General features: G+C 45.1%; 1 protein-coding gene across 2 annotated transcripts in view; it reads right to left on the bottom strand.

Annotated features, from left to right (window-relative positions):
* Nucleotides 1–323: 323 nt before the first annotated feature.
* Nucleotides 324–12,622, bottom strand: part of LOC144121798 (2-Hydroxyacid oxidase 1-like) — a 75,319-nt gene continuing 63,020 nt past the window's right edge. The window contains exons 8-10 of one of the 2 annotated variants that reach the window (XM_077655195.1): nt 6,157–6,292; nt 2,636–2,813; nt 324–509 (exon numbers count right to left, since the gene is read on the bottom strand). In XM_077655195.1, coding sequence (XP_077511321.1) covers nt 339–509; nt 2,636–2,813; nt 6,157–6,292 — 485 coding nt within the window. In that variant the 3' untranslated portion in view covers nt 324–338. The remainder of the gene's footprint in view (nt 510–2,635; nt 2,814–6,156; nt 6,293–12,622) is intronic. The other variant, XM_077655196.1, reaches the window with a different exon arrangement.

Genomic DNA, 12,622 nt, shown 5'->3' with positions numbered 1-12,622 from the left:
AAGTAGAAAACACTTGGCATTATATGTTCTTACAAAATTGTCTGCCATCTCATTATTTAAATATAGAGTTAGGCATAATTCGTCTTGCTAACTGAGTAACTGGAACACCCTTCCACAACCTGTTATGGAAAATCTGTTGCCCAATTTGATGCCACCGCTCGACTTTAATCTCATTATATCGCATGTATATTGAGGCCTGGGTTCATTCTGTAAAGGCTAGTTTTATTGTCAAAATTTGTCGCATCTTTATCAAGGCCAACGTTCTATGTCAGTGTCCTCGCTCTCGTATTAAGTTTTCCAATGATAGCAAAATTGCGGAGGCCTTGTCTGATGAGTTTTCACTGGTCGACCCTAGTCGCTGAGACGTTCTGCGTTGAAGACGAGTGAACCATGATGCCACCGGATCCTTGGTGTCGGTTCCGAAGGCCATCGTGGTAGCTGATGGCTTCCGAGAGAGGTGTGGGGCTTTCGCTTCCGACAGATGTGTCTTTTCTTGTCACTTTTGACTGCTGCGTGACGTAAAGCGAAGAAGTGATTCAGGCATAGAACGTAAAGAATTTTAGTGCGCGTGGTGCTGGTTTTAATGCCAATTTTTATCGCGATATATAATTCTCAAAATAATAAACATCGTTATAAGCTGCAGTGCTACATGTGGAAGCCACTGTTGATTTATTCCTCTCTTTTCATATCCGAGACAAATATTGTGATTGCATCTTAATCGTCTAATGAGCCAACGTTCAAAAGTACGGAGCGCATCAAGCGCTCGGCAAACTGCTCAGTCGAGCATGAGAGGCCGCGTTGGTTCTCATGCATACGCGAAGGAGAAGGAAAGATTTTATTCGAGGCCAGCACTAAATCTATTCGTGCTACTGACCAGAATACTACAGCTAATATGCGCTTTGCGAAATCACCATTTCTATATTGCAAAGCAATGCGTGATTGAATGGAGCGTCCAGCGTCAACTGGAACTATCTCCTCTGGCATATGGCGACTGCGTCCCGAGCAAAGAACGAGTATGTTGTGGCACAGCATGACAAATAGCACGGGATGGTACGGTACGGTATGGTATATTGTGGTATATGGTATGACGTGGTATGGTATAGTATGATATGTTATCATGTAGTATGGTAAGGTATGGTATAGTATGATGTTATGGTATGGTATGGTAATCAGAGTTTAACATTTCTTTGTTCATCGCAGGCTTCGATGTTCATCACAGCAAGTTTCTACAGCCGTGTGCGTTTGGGCTAGCATCGTCTGCTGACTCCGCGGTCGGACACTATTTTGGTGATAGCCGAGCCGGCGTGTGAAGTTATTTGAACTTCCCAAAACACGGTCTGCAATCAGCTGACTCACATATGAACCGCCGCTGTATGCTCTATAGAGTTAAACCAGCGGGAACTGCGGTCTACTGTGCTAGGACCCACGTCTTATAGAGAACCTTTGAAGTGTCCTGGAGGTGATAGATTGCCGCAGCGCACGAAGAATTTTCTCGTTTGTTTTGTAAATATAAACGGTTCTACCATAACTTTTCCTTCAAAAACCTCTCAGCGTATTGTTGAACTTAACTATAATGCAAAATTCTGGATGTAAATTTCACTTACACAAAACACAGTGTCTCGCAATGGACGTTGTTGTGTTAACGTCTTTTTTATATTCTTCTCCTATTCCCTACCGGTGACCGCAGGGAACTTAACGGTTGCCTCCCGCCATTTCCTCTGGTGTGGTGCTTAAGCACAGGTTGTCCCGTTTAGTGGAAATTTTCTAATGTATTCTCTTCCATGTGACCGAAACATACATCCACCACGTCTACTGTCGGCGTTGTATCGTGACATCCATGTTAAGGACGCTAACGATGCAGTATAGCATTTTTTTTTGCACTCCATCAGGCTTTTCTTCCTAAGAAGAAATGCAATTAGGCATAACCACCGCGAAGCTCAGCAGTATGCTAGGAAAATCTAGAGTCTTAGTGACGTTCCGTCACATTCATAATCACCGCCTTTATAAGCTCCACATACAAGAATTTGAAGGAGACTCACCTGTACTTCTTCACAGCTTTTGAGTACGAGAAAAAATATTACAGGTCAAATTTTTAGCATTGCGTACATGTGAAGTTAAGTTGCGTTTTAATTAATTTGAATTTCGAAATACTAAATCGAGTACAAGGCTGCCAACTTCTGCGGTGAGCGAGGAGCTTGATGGAGTTTAAAGCACTGCCCAGCGTCATGTGAGTGCGAGGGCCATAGTATTCCACACGTGCTAGAAGCGCAGGAAATATGAGCGCTCCTCCCTCTCTCTGGGCCTGCTCGTTGGTTCGCGAAAATCGAACCTGTGGTGCAGTCATATTTTTGCTTTACACTTCGCCATCATTTCACACCGAATGCGCAGAGTTCTCGGGGCTAAGCCTACCGTGGTATCGTGCTCGAGACCCTGAAGAATGCCAAAGGAGAATGGGGTGGCGTAGTACTGAGAAAATTGTTTATATACTCCAGTTTCGCGTGGATGACCGCAGCCCCCTCCCTCAGCATGACCGGACTGACCTGGCGCTTTTGCCCTCACTGCTTCATATTTTCTGCCCTTGTTTCTCATATGGACGTTTGGTGAACGAGCGGTAACTTAACGCTGAAGTACATACGTGGCTCGTTCCAAAGACGAAGCACACGGCGGCTCCTACCAGCAGTGCGACCACGATGGAGGATACGACGAAGTTTTTTCTCTCGAACCGGTGTTTAAAGCCGGCAAAGTGAGCCTCTGGGTCACCGTTGTTTTCGCAGCCACTAAGCGGGCTATTCATCCTCAGCACGTACACGATGCTGCGGGATGGAGGAAACAGCGCATAAGCACAACTTTAGTGCGAAACGCGGAAGCGTTTCACACACGCTCGCTATGGCATGGATACTTCGTAACAAAATAATCACTCTGTAAGCCGCTCGATCACTCATCCCGCTGTGTTCGGGGCCTACAGCAGCCCTCTTCTGATTCCGCGGTATACTTTGAAGCTGTTATTAGGACGTAAGCCTTTCTTGGCTGATGAGTGGCGTGGACGGAACTTGTGCACAGAATTTGTAGACAGAGGCTGTACGCAAAAGTGTGCGCACGAACTCTCAGTCATAAGTTGTATGGGAATTAAAATGAAATACAAAAAATGACTAAGCAACAGTTGATAAGCAACATATATCTAATGAAATTTAGAAAAATAAAGACAAAAAGTAAGAAAACAAAACATCATAAATATAAATAAATCAATAAAGCAGAACTGAAAATAAAAAATTTTGCAAACAATAAAAATTGAAACAATACATTTTAAAAATTGAACAATAAATATGAAAAATCTACGGAGAAAGAGAGGTAAGGGAAAGGCTTTCGCATTACTGCTCTTAAGCAGATTTAAGTGTAACCCTGTAATTTTTTTAGAAAAAGCTTTGAAGCGACAGCAGAATTGCAGATGGCATACATTGGGGCCCGGCGCCAACGCTATGTTGAATCTAAGGCTGCACATTGGGCCTTTATATAAAGCCAATAGCACCACACCACTTCCATTCACTTCACGTCACCATTATCATTGGCTAAATTATGTCCACTTCAAGACAAAGTCCGCTCTCATTATCCAACCTTGCGCACCCTTTAAGTAATAATGGTATAAAATTACAAAAATCTGAAAATTAGGTGAGGATGTTGGCGGCCGCGGCACACGCTAATAACTTTGGCACTCGACACATGCCGCGGGCAGAAATATAGCTACGCAGAGAGCATGCTGAGCAGAAGTACAGACAGGGGCAATAGCAATAAAAAGACGGAAGAGGTTTATTCACTGCGTACAAAAATACAAAAACTGAACAAGTTTGTCTCTCTGGCCCTCGTATGCGAGTGTCCAGGCAGTCTTTTAAGCATCTGCGCGCGCGCGAGCGGATCGCGGAAATGACACCATGAATGAACGCTTCTGCAACCTTTGTCCGTAAAGTTTCAAGACTAAATTATTTTCTTGTCTAGAAATAATTCCTCAAATCAAATGTTGGTGCGTATGTGTAGCACCATCTTTTCTGTCTAACGTCAGTTATGTTAATTGCTGTGGCACCAACTAGATGGCATTACATGTAGAAAAATACATTGTCACTAGTCGTCTGCGCATTCTACTGTGAGTGGATGTGGAGATATGGACGTCCACCTCGAGCAGCGTGTAAGCATAAAATTTTGTGAAGCTCGGCAGGACAGCCACACAGACGTATGAGCTCCTTCGTGACGCTTACGGCAAAGACATATTATCGCGGGCGCGAGTTTTCGAGTGGCACGCGAGGTTCGTTTCGAAAAGAACGTCGGTGGAAGACGAAAAAAGGCAGAGGCGCTTTTCAACCTGACGGAATGAAAACAACGTGGCTCAATCAGGGAAATCGTACAGCAAGACTGCACCATTACAATCCGCATGCTATCAGATGCTCTCGACATCAGTAAGACAGCATGCCACCAAATTTTTAGTGAGAACTTGGGGAAACAAAAGCTGAATGTCAGACTTGTGCCATACTCCCTCACTCCCTTGTTCTCCGAGGCAGAGAAGGATGCTGCATTCGTCGACACCATCATCGCTAAAGACAAAATATGGTGTTTTCAAAACGTTCCTCAAACAAAGAGGCAGAGCGCCGATTGGCGGTCCACAAGCTCTCCGGTGTCGAGAAAGATGCGGCGACAGAAAACTAAAACAAAGACGATGCTGATAGATTTTCTTGATGCCAAAGCTGTCATACACCACGAGTTCGTCCCACGAGGGCAGAAGGTGAATCAGGAGTTTTATATCCGCGTGCTGCAACACATGAATGATGCACTGCAACGCCGTCGCCCTGACTTATGGGCGTCTGGACAATAGAGCCTGCACCACGATAACGCAAGGCCGCACACTGCTCTCAGCGTAACAAAATTTCTCGCCAAGCACAGCACTACTGTACTTCTCCATCCGCCATACTCGCCTGACTTCTCCCCATGCGATTTTTTCTTCTCTCCTCGTGTGAAGAGAGCCCTAAAAGGTCGCTGGATGGGGAGCGTGGAGGCCATTCAAGACGCCACGACAAAGGAGCTGATAGCCCTGCCAAAAGAAGCGCTTTCCAACTTTTTCCAAGACCTCAAGAAGCGTTGGAAGCTGTTTATGGACTGCAATGGAGACTATTTCGAATGGCTGGTGCACACATTATTTCAATGTTACACTCATTTTTTTTAATGGACTCAATCTCGGAACCTTACGGACAAAGGTTGTATGATGTCCTAAATATTCACCCACTCCCTATTGAAGCACACGGCTCCCTGTACGTCTTGAAAGACGCAAGATATAATTTCGTTCAATTGGTATATGCAATACTCCACTGCCCACGTTCTTCAACCTCCGTCAAGGTTGATTCGAACATAGCTCTATACGTTTTCGCTTCCACTCCCCAAAAGCTAGTTTCCTAAGCGCACTTTCGTGCACATGTGTCCGTCTGGCCCATTTTTTTCCTAACTATCGACATGCCTTTTTTACGGTTAGACAACCTTGGGACGGATGCACAGAATCGGGATGAGTGCCGTCGGCTTTCTTTCATGCTGGCTATAAAAAAGCCCAGGAAATCTGCACAAACGCTTCTAGCATGCGCGACTTACGCCGCGGGCCGCGCAGATCTAAACATTCATAATTACGTGGAAACGTGGAATCTCCGGTACATCACACTGATTTTCTGTGGCCGTCAGATATATTTGGTGTAAGCGCACGCAGCATATTGTAGGCCATACTCTTCAAAGATAATCACAATGTTCGCGCAGAATCGCTCAAAACTCTCCTCTCTAGTTTTCTTAAAATTGCAAGTTTAAGATTCCCCTTTACGTTTGCGGTGTTCGCTACTGACAGCCAACAAACAGCGCTAAATGTTGATGTCCAGGAATTCTTCTCATGCCATGCCGTTACTAGCCCCCCCCCCCCCCCCCCCCGTTCAAAACTGCTTACTATGTCATCAGCTTAGTCATGTAGGTAGCCGTGCTTCGGCCTTTATCACACTAGTCACAAAGCGCGAAACATGTCTGGCTCTGCGTCAATGCCAGCTCTTCCATTCAAGGCTTTGTTATTATTTAGGCGCGGCATTGATTTCCATCTGAGCACCGTGTATCGAAGTCAGAAAGAAATGCTTGTGCAGTGCATACCTGTCGCTATTTGCAGTCTTGCGCTCGTTGCGAATCCAAAGGCGAAGAAAATTCATTGCCATGCTGCTGGACTCCGGCACAAGAGGTGACCTCTTCTTCTTTCCTCTCACCTCGCATTCATGTTCCTCGCGGTGAACTACAGCAAAAAAAAAACGAATAGAATAGACGAGATGAAATAACCGTAGCGTTTTTGTAACTGTGCCTTGTTTTAGTCGCTTCGAAAGATTATTTTCTTTTGTCGCTCCTGAACTACACGAATCATCCTGGCAATGGTTACAAGATTTAAACTGAAACATTTATGCTCTCTAGCTTTTTCAGGTGCTCAGAAAATTCCGCAGTCATCGGATATCCTACACACCAGGGGATCTCTGGATGACTGGGGTGTGTGGCAATCAGTGTTCCGGTATTTGTGGTCGCCTCATTTTTTTGTTTTTCCTTCGTCATGCATGAAACCAAAAAAATGACCTAATGTGCTAGCTACGCTCTCAATTTTTAGATTTCCATGCGCTACGGCAGTAGCGGAAAACTGCACGAATATTGTTTTTTCGATCACGTGACCAAGAAAAAGACTAATGTGACGAGGCCGTGCAATTCCTCCTCGAGTCGTCGTCCTCAAAGGATAAATGGCGCGTACCCGCTACGGGGCATTGTCCAATACATAGGTGGCAACTGGCAGATGCTCAAAAGCGTCTTTTTTCTCAAGAATGCATGTAAGCTTCGCGTTTGTATTCCTTGCATTTCTCCGCCCCTGTTTAATCTGCTGACAATTTCCGAGAGCAAAACGTCGTCATTGTGGAAATACGTGGGCGCAAACTGAACGAGCCACGAAGAAAAAGAAGACACAGGACACGCGTGGTATTTGAACTGGTTTATTGGGAAATAGCCCGTTTCCTTAAACACAGCAACCAAAGTCCAAAAAAAACGTGATGGTAATCAGTTCTACACAAAAGCAAAAACAAAATTCAGATTTCCGGACATATTCTATTTCTTGTTTTGTTAGCGGTATCGATGGCCTGCTTACACAATTACCATACGATGCGATCTAGAATGCTTCCATCACCTCTCGTGAGTTGACGCGGATGACGAAACAAAACTTATGTACCCTTAAAATAAAGGCCGGCAGTTCCTGCATACCCGGCCGTGCTCAGCTACTCCCAACGAACAATCGTTCTTAGGCTCTCTAAGGCGGACGTTAGAACACCGTCCGGTCTGGCTTATATATAATAGTCCACACGAGAAGGCAATTTTGTAGACCACATCAGACTGAAACTGCACAAACTTTATTCTCTGTTTGAGCTTGCAGGTTCGGGAGTCATCATTAACCTTTTCTATCTTTTTTTGCACAAGAAGACATAATCTATCTAATCTTATCGGCGCGGAAAGGACTACATTGGCATCATATCTTTTTGCCACATGCTAGAACTAGCCCAACTTTCCATCTTATTGTACAACATTGTCAGACACAACTGTCTAGCTATGCTCCTTATCTTTGCTTGCCATCCTGCCTCTGAGGACCTGCCTTACCTCATTCGGCACCCTGTGCGAACCCCTGCCAATGCGCCCCCCGCCCCCCCCCCCTACCCCTGGCCGTCAAACTCATCTTTTTTTATGTTTACCTTTTCTCTATTGCTTCTTTTTGTTGTTTTTCAGGAAGACGCCTAATATTAAAACAAAATTGTTTTTGACAGTTCATTAACGCAGGCTGTGTATTTCGATGGCTGAACCCTGAAGGGAGACAGCGAATCAATTTTGCCAAGCAGAGGTCGTCACCATGTCGCCGCCCTAGGTCCCAAAAGGTCACAGACTGCTAATATTAATAGAAGATAATGCGCTTTAGAAACAAGTACGCAAATGGGCTTATCATTCAAAACTAAATTCAGTTGCATTGCCAGACAACCTCAGTTTCCTTCAATAAGCTTGCGCGCGCGTACGAAGAGTAAATATTGACGTTCTGATTTAAACCTTTATAAAATCCAGCTAATATAGACGCACAAATAGGATGGACACCAATGCCACACGCGCTATAGCTATTCCAAGACAAATATCACCAATTAGATCATTGCAATAAAGGGGCCAATAAAGTGCCCATTCAGTAACGAACACTCGCATCGAGCTAGCTCTCTACTTATCCAGCGCAGTCGGTTGTTGCCACTGCAGTACTCGAAAGGCCTTGAATTAACATACTGGCAAAGCACACAGATGTGCGCACGCGCATGCACACACGCACACACGCACGCACACGCCCGCATGTAGGCAATATTAGATGGCGCAGAACAACGCACTTTGCGCACGAGCAACTTGGCCGGCGTACTACGCGTTCGCCTTCCAGCACTGACGACATTGCCAGCCAAGAAAGGAGACACCTGAGGCAAAAAAGAAGCATCAACTTCGGTCATTTGATGAGCTATATCAATCCGTGCTTCTTATTTATAATGTACGAGAAAACGAGGTGCTCCTCAATGAAAAATTGTGGAAGTCAGTTTTACAGAAAGAGCAAGAACGCTATTTTTCGCTAAAGAATAAAAAAATCAATCTGCTGAAAACGGAAATTACCATAAGCACCTGAACATAACCACGAACATTACTGCTCCTTAAAAGTACAACTTAAAAAGCTTAATAAATTACAAGCTTGCAACTAATAAATATCAAAGGTTTAGTCTTTCAAACAACGACTTTACTTCGCTGCACTGTGATATGACTGTTAAACACAGAAAGCAAGCGGAAGGAAAACTTAACTCAGTTATCGCAACGGAGACTTGCGGGCTTTTAAAACTGCGAATTGAGCTCCTCCTTCGGACATATTGATGGTAGATGCAACTTTGGTTTCAGCGGACAAAATTGCCAAAGATTACAGCCTCTGATCTGTCATAGTCAATCTTAGATATCTAAGTTATTAATTTTAGTTTAGATAAACTTCTCTCCGCTCTCGACGGGGAAGGAGGAAATGCCAGGAGTACCCTAAGTTACACACGTGTTTAGGAAGTTATCATCAGAGTTTTGATTTAATATAAACTTCACAATGACAGGAGTGCTGCAATCAAAAGGCAACGGGCTGCTTGAGTACAAAAGTTTGTCACTAAGGTATTTATCATTTATGAAACCACTTTTTTTGTGCTTAAGAGCACGATGAAGGTCATGGCACACACTAGCAAACGCTGCTCCTTCTGGATGTTTTGTGAAGTTGTAGAGGAAATTCCACTAATTCAAGTGTGGCCTCATGTGCATGAATCATTCTTTGATTGACATCTTTACAGTGTCCACCGTTTCATGGTGGTGGTAGTGGGTTTTTTTATTAAAATAATAGTAAAAAGGAAGGAATACATTTTTGCTAGCCCCGGCATCTGCCTTCGATACTGAAGCACCTGGGCTGGGGCAGCGGAAATAAACGATAGCAGGCAGAATGGAGAATTGGAATGAAAGAGGTGAAGGAACAGGAAGAGAGGATAAGGGGAGAAGTAATATATACAAATTATTACACAATAAGAAATGTGTCCAGGTAGTGCGCATGATTAGTTCATAAAGGAGATATTAAAGCACACGCGCACAGCACTGTGTTAGCTACAACTGGAGTGGGGCGTCCAGTTATTAATCATGGAAGAAATTATCTTTACTGTTACGTCTTTAGTTGCTTCCCCTTCACCTTCGTAGCTGAATTGCCGTTTCTTCCGCCTCAACCGTGTATATCGTCTCCTGTCGGCGTCAGTGCCTATGCCTTCAGCAAGTGGCTTGCATGTCGTCAAAGACTTTTGTTGCGACAGCAACACTACGCCAGCCAGGCAGCCAGCTCGGCTCGTCGCATGGTCGCACTTCAGCCGCATGCGGTGGTGTTGCCTAGCAGAGCCGCAGCCACGCTCCAACAGACGGCGCCGCCGTCGACGCCGCTGCCGTCGCCGCTCGCTCCACCAGATGTGCTGCGCTGGGGTAGAGGGAGAGCAGGTGTCGCCTCGCGGGGTGTATATATATATATATATATATATATATATATATATATATATATATATATATATATATATATATATATATATATATATATATGCGCTTCGCCTCAGTGGATTCTAGTCGTTATGGAGAGCGCGAAAGAGAGACAACAACGAAAGATCGAAGCGCGGAAGAGACAACGCGCTCAAGAGACTGCAGAAGAACGCGCCGCACGACTCGAGAAGCGTCGTACCGAAGATGCGGCTGGAAGTCGTGCCACGTCCCGGAGTGACTGTTCAACTTCCGAAGAGACCGGTTTGAGTTCTCGAGAGCGTCGGAATGTGACGCTGAGTAGACAACGTGCCGAGGAAACGAAGCTTTCGCAATTCAACTAAGGCTAGCCAGAGCTAAACCACAGCCAATTTTCGTATCCAACGTAATAATGATAATAATTGGTTTTGGGGGGAAAGGAAATGGCGCAGTATCTGTCTCGTATATCATTGGACACCTGAACCGCGCCGTAAGGGAAGGGATAAAGGAGGGAGTGAATGAAGAAATGAAGAATGAGGTCCCGTAGTGGAGGGCTCCGGAATAATTTCGACCACCTGGGGATCTTTAACGTGCACTGACATCGCACAGCACACGGGCGCCTTAGCGTTCCAACGCCTCAATAGCTGGTAATTGGTAATTGGTTTTTGAGGAAAGGATATGGTCCAGTATCTCTCTCACATATCGGCGGACACCTGCATCGCGCCGTATGGGACAGGATAAAGGAGGGAGTGAAAGAAGGAAGGAAGAAAGAGGTGCCGTAGTGGAGGGCTCCGGAATAATTTCGACCACCTGGGGATCTTTAACGTGCACTGACATCGCACAGCACATGGGTGCCTTAGCATTTCGCCACCATCGAAACGCAGCCACCGCAATATCTGAAAATATATTCTGAGCATTCTCTTATCAGCTGTGTATTTGCGACAATGTCAGTTGTTTTGCGCAGCATGCTCTTGCTGGTGGCGGTAACCTGAAGCCGGATGTCCTACCAAATAACTGTGGCTATAAGAAACCTGAGGTATGTGAGCTGTCCGGCCATACTTCGTGCTTCGTGGCTCACACCGGCTACTGCCTACTGAGACTCAGCCACTTCAAGAACGGCGTCGTAGAGCTCAGCTGTCTGGTAACAAACGGGCTTCAGGCTTTTAACACTGCATTCACTCCCAGCGGGTGTCACCAGCAGGTTTTAAAGTAAGCCCTGCAACATGATGTCTAAGGGTCTTCCAGCGCTGAACAGAGAACGAAAACGACGTATAAGTCCTTTGAAGAATGCCAAAAAGAGTGACAGATTCTCTTGAAGTTGCTGCAGTGCCCTCATCGACAAGATTAATTGCATGACATCCGCATAGAGCAAAGATTATTTGGGATTCAGATTATCTGGAGTTCAAGAACTCTTGCTTGCACCCCTTGTTTTTTCCCTTCATGTATGCGCCGTTGTCGTAGTCTTGGCCACGACAATCTTCAACTGTGATCCCAAACTTTTTCAGCGCTGATAGAGCAGTTTCAGTAAGGCCCACTCCAGTGATGTCGCTCGCTGCTCTAAACCCGATGAAATGTTCTTGGATGTGAACCATGCCTTTAGTTGTGTCCAGGAAGCGAACTACAATAGACACGTAGTAGACATGCCTATTACAAGTTGTAATAGACATGCGAACGTTAATAGTGTGGCTGATGTCAGGAGTCCAATCCAAAATTACAGAAGAGTATTCTGTAGCATTCAAACTTTTTGTGATGTGCTTCACCACATGTGTTGCTTTCATGTCAATAATTTTATTCAGAATTATTTTTCCGCAATAGTGATCTGTCACATCTCGACACAGCACACCCCTCCTGTGCTCTTTCATGATCTCGTCGCATTCACCAAGAAGCTCCACTAATGCCACAAAGCTTCCACTGTTTTCTGTGAAAAGCCAGTCTGAGGCGGCGATGTGGTATGGTAAAGATTGGGTCCCATATTTAGTTCGGCGATAACGTTCAGTTCATGAATTATTTTGACTTGTGTTATGGATTTGATTGCTAATTCAAGGTTCAATATTTTAAGAGAATAATCATTATGCGTGCGTCATATCGATAAACCAAATTTGTGGTGTGCCGGGCTTGTGGTGGTGCCTAAGAAGGATGGAAAGTATCGTCTTGTGCTGACCTGACCCGGCTGCACCATGTGATTCTCAGGGAAGGCCACATCCTGGCAACCTTTGAACAAGTGTTTGGTCTCCTCGCTGATGCAGCTGTTTTTTCGAAGCTGGACGCGACTCCAAGCTTGCACCAAGTCCAGCTGTCGGCGGACTCGAAGGAACTGACAACTTCCATCAGCCCTTTCAGTCGCAATTGTTTTCGCCGACTACCCTTCGGCATCACCTCCGCCCCGGTGTATTTTCAAATACGCATAGCTGGAACTTTCGAAAGTCAGAATGATTATCTTAAATTATTAATGATATCCTTGTCTTTGGACGTACCCAGCAGCACCATGATGCACGACACAAGCAAGAGTTGACTCGTC

The sequence above is a fragment of the Amblyomma americanum genome, chromosome 2 (assembly GCF_052857255.1).
Source record: "Amblyomma americanum isolate KBUSLIRL-KWMA chromosome 2, ASM5285725v1, whole genome shotgun sequence".
In the NCBI taxonomy this organism is placed as follows: Eukaryota; Metazoa; Arthropoda; class Arachnida; order Ixodida; family Ixodidae; genus Amblyomma; species Amblyomma americanum.
Note: the sequence above shows the minus strand (reverse complement) of the source record. Positions and strands in the feature narration are given on the sequence as shown.